The 12,477-nt window shown below is 41.9% G+C and overlaps 1 protein-coding gene across 8 annotated transcripts in view; it reads left to right on the forward strand.

Moving 5' to 3' along the window:
• Positions 1 to 1,408: 1,408 nt before the first annotated feature.
• The window catches only part of TMEM131 (transmembrane protein 131), a 192,050-nt gene continuing 180,981 nt past the window's right edge, over positions 1,409 to 12,477 (forward strand). For all 8 annotated transcript variants that reach the window (XM_027128902.1, XM_027128903.1, XM_027128904.1 and 5 more), the window contains exon 1: positions 1,409 to 1,853. In XM_027128902.1, coding sequence (XP_026984703.1) covers positions 1,673 to 1,853 — 181 coding nt within the window. In that variant the 5' untranslated portion in view covers positions 1,409 to 1,672. The remainder of the gene's footprint in view (positions 1,854 to 12,477) is intronic.

Genomic DNA, 12,477 nt, shown 5'->3' on the forward strand with positions numbered 1-12,477 from the left:
ATTTCTTCGGTGAGTTAAAAGCCTTCCGGATACAAACATGGAAAAGCCAACTTAGAGATAATACTAATTATTCCTATTTAATTATATCGAGAACAAAATTCGATTAAATTCTGACTCTAATATTCAGAAAAGTAAAAGTGCTTTTCAAAAATCAGAGTAAGGCTATTAAAATGCAAAGTGCTTGCTTGACAAAGAAGACTACTGCATAGGGTAGCACTTCGAGCTTCTTTTTTAAGTCTTCCTGAAATTTTATTTTCCCACGTAGTTTGTTCCAAGACGTATTAGGGGTGGACTTGGCCTTCATACAAGGATTCACTCAACAAATCCTGCTAAGCATAAGCAAACGTCTCTGTAGTTAGGGGAAGTTACTAAGATAGTTACTAAATTAGGAATTAGGGGAAGTTACTAATTGATTAAAGAGGGGGTTTGTAGCGAACAGCCACGCCCACGAAGAACCTTGACCTAAGCTGAAAAGGGCATCTAAGAGGTATGAGGTGGCTTCCCGAAGGAGACTAAAAGAGACGGCATTTGTGTTGAGCCTTGAAGGAAATATGTGAATAAAATGTCTTAAGAATTATTCCAAGACGGAGAAAGCCAGCATGAACACTGGACGCTGTTCTGAAGAACAGTCTGCCCTCTGCCTCCAGGGACACTGCTGTTTTATACACACACACACACACACACCCCCCAAAGGGCTTTCTCGCTGCAAAGTGGGCACAGTCCAAGGGCAGGAGGAGTCCATTAAGCGTTCCTGGGTGCTGTGTCTTGAAGGATACAAAGATGAACAGAGCAGGTCCGCGTCCCCAAGGCAGCGCCACCAGGAACTCAATCAGGCCATGGGTATTCTCGAAGCGGCTGAGAGGCGGAGGTGCGGCCAGGAGGAGTCACTGGAATGCATTTTCCGTGCTGGGTCTCGAGGTCTGGATGCGCACTCAGTCCTCTGGAAGGCTCTCGCATTGCAGTACCAGGGATGCAGGGGTTTGTCCCCTGCTCACAGCAGCGTCCCAGCCGGCCCCAGCGCTCCGCAGCCCCTCCCCGGCCCCGGCCCCGCCCCCGTGCCAGGGCGGCTGCGCGGCCAGGCCTCCCGGTCCGCACGTGATCGCCGTCACTGCCTCCGCGAAGCCTGAACCGCCATCATAAGTCCTGGCGGCTGGGCCCTGGCCTGCCTCCCTCCTCCTCCTCCCCTGCGGGCCAGGGGTGACGGGTTGGGGGTGTGCTGCCCTCGTCCCGCCTGGCCACTGAAGCCGTGGGCCTCCGAGGGCGGGACGACGAGTTCCGACCCACGGACCCCGGGGCGGGCAGACTGCCAGGCGGGCCGCCCAGGTGACGACACGGCGGGGGCGGTGCCCAGGGCCGCGCCCCGCCCCTCGCAGGCCAGCGCCCAAAGCCCGCGGCCCGTGCCCGTTTCCAGTATGGCCGACCGCTGTGCTTGACCCGCGGCCTCTCCGCTTCGACTCTCCGTAAGCGATGCAGAGGCCGAGGCCGTGACTGACACTCTTGCTCACACGCACGCACGGACCCAGACCCACGCCCGGAGTCCGAGCCCTGGGCCCAGAACCGCTCTCGCCCCCGGCGCCGCGGCCAGAGCCCGGACCACGGCTCCCGCGCCGCCGCCGCCTAGCCGAGAAGGACCGCGCCGGATCTCGAGCGCGGCGGCCCGCGGCCGGCAGGGATGGGGAAGCGGGCCGGAGGAGGAGCAGCAGGAGCCGCCGCCGCCTCCACGTCCCCCGGGGCCGGTCTGGAGCCCGCGGCCAGCCGCGGCGGGGGCCCGCGGAGCGCGGCCGCCGGCTTCCTGGGAGCGCTGCACCTGGTGATGACCCTCGTCGTGGCCGCGGCGCGGGCCGAGAAGGAAGGTGGGTGTCAGCCGGCCGGCATCCCCCGGGCCCGGCCCCGCGGCTGTCACCGCGCCCTCGCGGAGGCCGCTGCCGGGCTGCGGCCGGGGAGGAAGGCCCGCGGCTCTGGGCTCGGAGGGCGGCCGAGCGCGGGGCTCGGTCCGACGCGAAGTTGCTTGGTCGAGTCCCGTCCCGAGCCGGGAACTTGCGGTTCGGATGCCAACTCGCGGCGTTGGCCGCACGGAGTTGCTCTTGTTCTCCGTGATTCCTTCCCCTCGTCTTCCCTGTTGTCTCCTGTCACTGCCGTTTCAAAACTTCCTGAGTTCTCATATATTGTTGCCACTTGGCTCACTAGGTAGGAGGGGCATATTTTTAGACTTGATTGCTGTTAATAGGCAAATTTGAGGACACTTTTTTTTTTGGTTGCGGTTTTAATAGCGGCGTGCGAACAGAGCTCACTTTAAAATGTAAAAATAGCGAGACTGGTGGAAAGGCTTCAAGACAGCTTACCGAATTTTACTTTGCATTTGTTCAAACATTTTGGGAGGAGGAATCTTGTTTTTTCAGCTTCCCTTTTCAGTATCGCTTTGCAATATTGATGATTGTTTAGCTAACAATTCTCTCTCTCTATAGTACAGTTCTGCTTAGCTCTCTATTGAGCTATTGAAAGTCTGTTTATATTTTTTACATGTTTTAAGATACTTAATTGGGTGTCATTGTCTTTAATGTGAAAGACTTTAAAAACCAATGTCAAGTTTCTAGTTTGCAAACCTTTATCTATAATTTACAGTTAAGGGCTGACCCCTATTTTTAAAACTCTCGTTAGTATTGTATGACTGTAACACCGGTACTTTTACAGGGTTAAAACATCATTTTGTAACCTAGAAGACCAGATCTGTAATTTTGTCATTACTACGTGGTTTTTTGAGCCTGGGGAAATGAGTGACCACAGAGCCTTCATGAAGAAATCACTAAAAGTGAATGGTTTTTAAAAAGCTAAGCAAAACTTGTTAGTTTAGCTTCTGTTTCACACTAAACTGCCACTGCAAAGAAAATAATTTCTTGCCGCAATGACTTTAAGGTTGATGTTCTTCTTTACAACTAAAGTCACTTGCTTTTTATTGTTACTGAGGGCAACAGCAGAGCAAACCAAATTAATGTTAAAGTGCAGTGTGTTTCAGTTTACTGTTTATTTTTTTGCTCAGAACAGTACATCCTCTCACTTAACTCTAAGCAACCTTAGTCTGGGTTAACATAGGTGAAAGTTATTCAGAGAATTGCCATCTGTAGAAAGGATTAATTGACAGAGGCAAGATTATTTCCTGAATAAAATTTTGCTGCTTTAGGACTAGTCAGGCCTGGGGTTGTCATAGTTCATCTTTGGTTACAGATCTGCAGCTGGTTCTTGTGTGGCCATGGTGCCCAGCACAGCGTGGCATGTAGTTGGTGTCCAGTAAGTCTGAAATAGTACAATAAGTTAATGTCTCCTTGAGTGTAAGGTAGTCCTTGGCAGGTATTGTGTCCCGCTTTTTCTCTGCCTTTGCTTACCTTGCACAGTGCCAGGCACACAGTAGGCATTTAACATTTGTTTGAGTGATTGATTATACTCATGGGTCATTAGCACAGGGAAATAAAATGATTGAGTCTAGTAAAACATTAAGTTTGTATTGTCATCCTGCTGCTTATTTTTCCAAGAGCCATTTTATGTGCTAATTCTCATTGTATACCTAAGTAAACAAATCCCTTGTTTGAGAAATGTCAGCCTAGGTTATATTTGCCAGTTTCCCTTTTGTATGGTTTATAAGTTTTAATACACCTCTTCTAATACCCGTAAATGTAAGGGTTAAGGGAGGAGAATACGTGCCAGGGTGTACAAGGATGAAAAGATGTGGTCGAATCAGCCAGAGGTCCTGGCAGAATCAGACACCTTTTGTGGCCCATGTTTTGTCTGGATGAACAATTTGGATGGAGAAATTAGCTATTCAAGGTATTGATGGTAATTATTACTAATATAGAACACAAGGACTCTGTCCATCATAAATGGATCTGGCTCTAATCAAATATTCCATGAAGGTAGCTCCAAAAATGGCCAGTGCTTTCAGCCTCCTTGCTGATCAGATTCTGGTAGTTTTTGTTTGAGTAGTAGTGAGATTGATTTTCTTACATGAATGTGATACTGCAAATTTGGCACCATTCACCCCGCAAAGGATGCTGTTGGGTTTTTTTTCCAGAAAATCTGGGCAGATTTCTGAAGGTAGCTGAGTTCACTTTGTCCATTTACATCCTGAGGACTTTTTGTGTTTATTTTGGCAGTATAAACCAGCATAATTTTTCAAAGTTAAGGCTTACCTGCAATTTTAATGATGTTTCTCTGGGCATTTTGTGTTTTAGTATATTTCTATTGCAGCAGAATCTCACTAAAAAATCTTCAAAACAAAATAAAACTCATTGTTTTCGGAAGGAAAGCAGCAGAAATAGCTAGATTACCTAATGCAGTTTTTCATGTTTGGACTAGATGTTAATTTTAAGTCAGAAGCGTGAACCATTCTTTGTCTTAACATCCTGTATGTCTTAACACTCCTATATCTTAACATTTGCCTTCACTGATCTATGGGGGTGTGTTTCAGTAGTCCAGAGAAAAGGGACCTTTGAAGATGTTTTGACTCTGCTCTACAGTTTGTAAGGACCTCTGAAAGAGTTGCCAGAGCTGGAAGTTACTGTAATTACTACAACTAACTTGCTTATATCTGGATTGGGGTCAAGATTTTTCTTGAAGCTAAGATCTAGATATTAAGAAGAATGAAAATAGGTGTGTGTGTGTGTGTAATGAAAATATATTAAAATATATATAGTGAAAATACGTGTGTACATCTTAAACGTATAACTTTTAGTGGTATTTTTATTTGTAAATCAGCCCATTCATTATTACAAGCAAATAAGAGCTTTTGAAAAAAAGCATCATATATCATGTATAATATAGTTTCCTTGTGAAATGTGTTTTTGGAGGGCATGGTTGTCTTTTAATTTATCATGAATGAAGAGCTACATTTTATGCATCTAGTAAATATAAAGTTGGATAAATTTTCAGGAATGTGATTGTTTTAGTCTGTGACAATTTATATTTGTGTCACATGTTTTATCATTAATTGGCGATTTATGGCAGGGCGAAGTTTGACAGTCTTTCTTAGGACTTTTAAATTTGTCTACCAGATACTTCAGTTTCGTGCACAAATTAAAGCTGTATTTGTGACAGAAGTGCAGAAGGAGGGTACAAAAGTGTTCTCTCTCCAAAGCATATGAACAAAGTGCTTAGGAATAAAGGCCAGAAGAAAAGAGATAAAAAACCTAATTTGATTAGGTTTTTTGTCTTAGGATGGTAGAATTGGTCAGGAGTGGTATTTGCTTTCTTCTAATCAAATTATTACTTCATAATGTAAAAATTTTTTTTTTTTTTTTTTTTTTTTTTTGCGGTACGCGGGCCTCTCACTGCTGTGGCCCCTCCCGTCGCGGAGCGCAGACTCAGCGGCCATGGCTCACGGGCGCAGCCGCTCCGCGGCATGTGGGATCCTCCCGGACCGGGGCACGAATCCGTGTCCCCTGCATTGGCAGGCGGACTCCCAACCACTGCGCCACCAGGGAGGCCCTAAAAATGTTTTTTAAGAGTGATTTTCTTAAGAGTGAAATGTTTTAATCCTTGCATGGGGGTAGAGTGATTACTTTTTAATTTAGGGCCTAGTAAGTAGAATATTCATTCATAGTGCTTCACTAAAGAACTTTCGTTGCTTGCTTTTACGAAAAGCTGTTTGCTACTGCCTGGATCCTTGGAATCCTCTAGTTGGAAAAAGTGTGTTCTCTCTTTCTCTCGCTAAGGACAGTTTTGCTCCTCTTTGCCATGCTTGCAGCCATCCCCATAGACACCTGCCCAAAAAATCAGCTTTTGGGAGTAGGTGTGAAATCATCTAATTTGTTATCATCCAGAGTAGTAACAAGCAAAGCTACTCTTGGGGGAAAATGAGTCATTGTTGGTGCTTTTGATCTTTTAGAAATTCTCCTTCATCTGCATGGAGCTTGAGCTTTCTGATTGGCCTTGTCACGCGGAGAGGCCTTTTTTCTCTGGCTGAATTTTTCCTTATCTGCTGTAAGCAGCATCAGGCACTGTTGATAGCTGCTTCTTGGAACTTTTCTTCCTTCGTTTCTGTGACTTTGTACTTCTTGGTTATCATCCTGCCCTGTTGTCAGTCACTGCTCTGCAGCTGCCCGTTGGCTGTCTTCCTTCTCACGCACATCTGGCCACCAGCACACGCTGCACATGTCCAGAGCAGAATTCTCTGGCGCTACCTCTGGTTTCCCAATTTTTATTAATGCCATGATTATTCTCTGTGCCACGTTGGTCTCGATTTTGACCGTTTACCGAGTGGCATCAGTGTCTGTTAACTTTCTTGGGCAGCTCTCCCACCGCCTCTGGCCTCCTGCCTGGGGCACTGCCCTAGGCCCTCACTTCCCAACTCTCTCCACTTCTCTAAAGTCCTGCAGTCCCCTCTCTCAATTTGCATTGTCTTTGTTACTCAGCTGTTATTCATTTTGACACTTAATCATACACTGCCTTGTTTAGCTCCTTAAATTGTTTTATGGGTGTCATTCTTCACCCAGTCTGGAATTTCTATGGGGCAGAACCTCTATCAACATCTGCAGTGTGTATTAATACATAACAGGCATTCAGTTTTAAACAGAGGGCCGCCGAGAATGACCTTATCCTCCCCTTCTCATATCTGAAACCTGGATTGAGAGTCCACAGTACAGGTAAAACTCTGAACTTGGATGCAGGTGTTAGCAATTCTGCTACAGTAAGACATAGGGCAACACTACTTTTTTCTTCCCTACATGTTGCTTTCTATTGTAACTAAAATGAGTAACATATACTTATCTAAACCATCACTTTTGTTACTTTTAGATTTTAATATTTCACATCCTCATAAAGCCCCAATTTATAGATCATGAAGCAAGCACAGAGAAATTAAGTAATATTCCCAAGGTAACAGAGCTGGTAGGTAGTTGAGCTAGGGTTCCCTTGCAAGCCATCTCTCCCGAGTCGAGCTGCTTAATCCTGAATGGGTACTTAAGGTAGTAGATTCTCTTGTATACCAGCTGGATAAAGAACAGTCCTGCCAGTTCATGCAAAACCAATGTGTTAAGTATTCAAGTGAGGTGAATTTTTTTTTTAACAACTGTAAACATCTATATCACTTTCTATTAACTTCTTAACCATTAAAATGATCACAGGCCATCTGGATCGTGCACATTCTTAAAAGGAAACCAAGGAAATTCATGAATGTATGATCCATGGAGCAGGTATTTGGTATTAGAAGCCCCTGACTCGACTCTTAGCTCTTGATGATTTAGGTACCTGGTATATTGCTTAGGTTGAAATTACACTGCATTCTGTGAATTCATGTACTTCTTAGTTCTAGATTGGTGCGACAAGTTAGTGTAGACATGTGGAATAGTCTCAGAAGCTGGCCCTGTCTTCAGAGGAAATGGAGATAATCCAAAGGCTTGTAGTGGCATCAGCTTTTGACAGTGGTGAAATCTCTTTCAGACTTCTGTGAGAAGTCTAGGAGCTCCAGAAGTTCATCTCTGGTGCTTTTGTTCATTCTTATGAAGGTGTTTTTGGATTAGGCGGTCATTATCATCCGTAGCAGATCAGTTTTTCTTTCATTCCTTTGTGATTGCTTTAGAAAGATTTTTAGAAAACGATAACTCTTGATTCATTTTGTTGCATATAGCACTTAGGGCAAAGGTGTGAAAAATGTCTAAGGTCTAAGAAGATCCTTGACATGGTCTGTCATGATACAGCATCAGACTCATTTTATTTATTTCTATATATAATTGTGGTAAAAAATAAAACACATAAAATTTACCATCTTAACCTTTTTTTTTGGCTGCGTGGCATGTGGGATCCTAGTTCCCCAACCGGGGATCAAACCTATGCCCCGTGCATTGGGAACGTGGAGTCTTAACTACTGGACAGCCAGGAATTCCCTGCATCTTAACCATTTTTAAGTGTATAGTTCAGTAATGTCAAGTATATTCACATTGTTGGGCAATGGGTCTCCAGAACTTCTTCATCTTGCAAAACTGATACTCTCTACCCGTTAAACAGCAACTCCCCATTTTTCTCTTCCACCCAACTCCTGGAAGCCACTATTCGACTTTCTGTTTTTTGTGAATTTGATTCCTTTAGATACGTTATATCAGTGGAATCATGCAGGGTTTAACTTTTTGTGACTGGCTTAGTTCACTTAGCATATCGTCCTCAAGGTTCATCATGTCGTAGCATGTGATGGAACGTCTTTCCTTTTTAAGGCTGAATAATCTGTTGTGTATATATATGTCATATATATATAATTATATATATGATATATATATTTACAAAATATATATAATATATATTTATATAAAGATATATTTATAAAATGATGTATATATTTATATAATGATATATATATATACACACACATATATATATCATTTTTCCATTTTGTTTATCCATTTGTTTATCCATTGTCCAATGGACATTTGGGTTGCTTCCACTTCTTGGCTATTGAGAATAATACTGCTGTGAACGTGGGTGGGCAAATGTGTCTTTGAGATCTTGCTTTTACTTCTTTTAGGTATATACCCAGAAGTGGGATTGCTAGATCATATAGTACTTCTATTTTTAATTTGTTGAGCAACTGCCATACTGTTTTCCATTACAGCTGCACCATTTTACAGTTCCACCAACAGTGCACAAAGATTTAGTTTCTTCACATCCTCGCCAACACTTATTTCTTTTTCTTTTTAATAGTGGCCATCCTAATAGATGTGAGGTGATATCTCATTGTGGTTTTGATTTGCATTTCAGTAATAATTAGTGATATTGAGCATCTTTTCTTTTTTTTTTAAGACTTATTTAATTATTTTTGGCTGTGTTGGGTCTTCATTGCTGTGCGAGGGCTTTCTCTAGTTGCGGCGAGCAGGGGCTACTCTTCCTTGCAGTGCATGGGCTTCTCGTTGCAGTGGCTTCTCTTGTTGTAGAGCATGGGCTCTAGGCACGTGGGCTTCAGTAGTTGTGGCACGCGGACTCAGTAGTTGTGGATCATGGGCCCTAGAGCACAGGCTCAGTAGTTGCAGCTCATGGGTTTAGTTGCTCCACAGCATGTGGGATCCTCCTGGACCAAGGCTTGAACCCATGTCCCCTGCATTGGCAGGCAGACTCCCAGCCACTGTGCTGCCAGGGAAGTCCTGAGCATCTTTTCATATGCTTGTTGGCCATTTGTATATCCTTTTTGGAGAAATATTTATTCAAGTCCTTTGCCCATTTTTTAATTGGGTTATTTTTGTTGTTGAGTTGTAGTAGTTCTTTATATATTCTGGATATTATCCCCTTATCAGAGAGATGATTTGCAAATGTTTTCTCCCATTTTGTAGGTTGCCTTTTAGGGTTGTATTCTTTGATGCACAGAAGTTTTTAAGTCTGATGTAGTCTGTTTGTCTATTTTTGCTTTTGTTGCCTGTGCTCTTAATGTCATATCCAAGAAAACATTGCCAAATCCAATGTCATGAAGCTTTTCCCTGAAGTATTTTCTTCTAGGAGTTTTACAGTTTGGGGTCTTACATTTTGATATTCATTATGAGTTACTTTTTGTATATGATGTAAGATAAGGTTCCAAATTCATTCTTTTGCATGTGGATGTCCAGTTTTCCCAGCACCATATGTTGAAGAGACCGTCCTTTCCCCATTCAGTTGTCTTGGAACCCTTGTATAAAGATCATGTGACCATGTACATGGGAGTTTATTTCTGGGCTCTCTATTCTATTCCATTGGTCTATTAATCTCTCTTTACACTAGTACCACACTGTTTTGATTACTCTGGCTTTGTTATTTGTTTTGAAATCAGTGTGAGACCTCAACTTTTGTTCTTTTCTTTCAGGATTGGCTATTGGGTTCCCTTGATATTCCATATGGATTTTTTTTTTAACCTCTTTATTGGAGTATAATTGCTTTACAATGGTGTGTTAGTTTCTGCTTTATAACAAAGTGAATCAGCTATACATATACCTGTATTGCCATATCTCCTCCCACCCTCCCTATCCCACCCCTCCAGGTGGTCACAGAGCACTGAGCTGATCTCCCTGTGCTATGTGGCTGCTTCCCACTAGCTATCTGTTTTACATTTGGTAGTGTATATATGTCCATGCCACTCTCTCACTTCGTCCCAACTTACCCCTCCCCCTCCCTGTGTCCTCAAGTCCATTCTCTACATCTGCATCTTTATTCCTGTCCTGCCCCTAGGTTCTTCAGAAACTTTTTTTTTTTTTTTTAGATTCCATATATATGTGTTAGCATACAATATTTGTTTTCCTCTTTCTGACTTACTTCACTCTGTATGACAGACTCTAGGTCCATCTACCTCACTACAAATAACTCAATTTCGTTTCTTTTTATGGCTGAGTAATATTCCATTGTGTATATGTGCCACATCTTCTTTATCCATTCATCTGTCGTTGGAGACTTAAGTTACTTCCATGTCCTGGCTATTGTAAATAGAGCTGCAGTGAACATAGTGGTACATGACTCTTTTTGAATTATGGTTTTCTCAGGGTCCATATGGATTTTAGGATGGATTTTTCTATATATGCAAAAAATGCTATTGTGGTTTTGATAGGTTTTGCATTGAACCTGTAGATTGTTTTGGGTAATATTGATATCTTAATAATATTACATCTTGCAATCCATGAACATGGGATGTCTTTCCACTTACGTGTGTCCTATTTTATTTCAGCAGTGTCTTGTAGCTTTCAGCGTACAAGTCTTTCACCTCCTTGGTTATTAGATTTATTCCTAGATGTTTTATTCTTTTTTGATGCTATTGTAAATCACACCTGCATTGTATGACTAAGGGTTGTGAACTAGTTTTTGATAAAAGAAACATGGTCTGCTTTTGAAACAAAAAATTCTGCAAGCTTAAGGTAGTTCCTTAGATTATTTGCCTATAAAATGAAATGTATTTTAAGCCTCTTAAGTTCTAACAATTTGTGACTATTTTCTTAATCAGTTTTGATTATAAAATGATGTGACAGTCTAACTTTGGTTCTTAAGAACTACTTTTTTTCCTATGTAGTTACAGTATACATTTGAATCAAAACATATGCTAATAAAAACCTATCTCAGCAGTAAATTTGAGATATAGCCTAAGCCAAGTCTATTGGTACAAAGTAATTAGGGTTTGCATTCATGGTGTGGCACAGGCCCTACTTAGATTTTATTTGGAGGGGAATAAGTAAATTGGAAGCAGAAGATTTTCCTAGGAAACTGTTTCTGGTACAAAGATGCTTTCTAAGACTTAACTGTACTTATAAAGAGCTTTGAAATAAGGTTCAAATTTGTCGTTCTAAAGTTTTACTTGGTGTCTAAGCAGTGTCTAAGAGAGGGCGGTGTGCTTTTCTAACCAGATCACTTTTAAAAAGTGCTTCCATGAATTTGTGACATGGGCTCGTGTGAAGTATTGCTTCTTGATTTGAAAATGGATAATGGAGTAGTGGTTAGCACTATCAAGAGGTAATGTCTCTTTTCGGGGCTAGTTCAGCAGTAGTTGTTTCACAGGTAAGGGAGTTATTTCATATTTAGTAGTTTACCTCACTGTACTGGGGGCTTCTCTTGGGTTATGGCTGGACTCGAAAATAGGTTACTGAGAATAGTGTTGACAAGAGAGGAAAGTAAGAAGGGAGCAGGCTGGCAATTAGATCTAATTTTATTGGAATCCTAGAGATTCTTGTAAATAGAAAATAATTTCTGAATATTGTCAGTTTCTTCCCAGCTGCATCTGGGTTTATTTATACTTGTATAGGATCTTGAGCTTCTGCAAGTTAAGGACTAGGTCATATTCTTCCTGGACCTAGCATTTTAAGGAGTTCAACACATTGAGTTCTGTCTTGGTAGGAGAAGCAGTAAACCATAAAGATGGTCATAAAGTTGAACCAGAATGAAGAAAAAGTATTTGTGAAATGATAATATTTATACAAGTTTGATATTGTACCATTTCAGGAATGTATTATGTAAGCAGTTATTGCCTATAGTTGGTAATGCCTAGAATTACTTGATGATGATTGCTAATGTTTATCAAGTTCTTTCTTTGTGTCAAGCACTGTGCTGATTGCTTTGCATGCCTTATCTCTTTTAATCCTCACATTAATGTTGTGCGGGGCCACAGTCCTTCTTCCTTCTTCTCCTAAATCTCTTTGTTCTTGGCTACAGTTCCTCTGTGGCTGTCAGTACTGCTGGGGGTTGCTTGTTTGTGAGAGTATAATAAAGGATTTTAATTTCCAATAAAATGAGACAGTGTAGTATATAATAGTTTTTCTTGTGCATACAACTTAGAGGTCAGTTTGAGAAAACTTCTTAATTTCACACAAAAAAATTTATGTTGGTTGTAAAAATGAAACATTATAAAATATGGATGAGTAAATTGAGAAAAATTTCTGTAATCTATCAGGTAGAAAGAACCAACATCAGTCATCATCTCTCTTTCTTCTCCCCCATTTTTCTCCCCTCTACTCCCCATTTAAAAAACAGATGTTGCCAACATTGCCTTTGAAGAAAACT

Source organism: Aethalodelphis obliquidens, unplaced genomic scaffold, assembly GCF_003676395.1.
Source record: "Aethalodelphis obliquidens isolate GAN/ISIS:26980383/991018 unplaced genomic scaffold, ASM367639v1 scaffold35, whole genome shotgun sequence".
In the NCBI taxonomy this organism is placed as follows: Eukaryota; Metazoa; Chordata; class Mammalia; order Artiodactyla; family Delphinidae; genus Aethalodelphis; species Aethalodelphis obliquidens.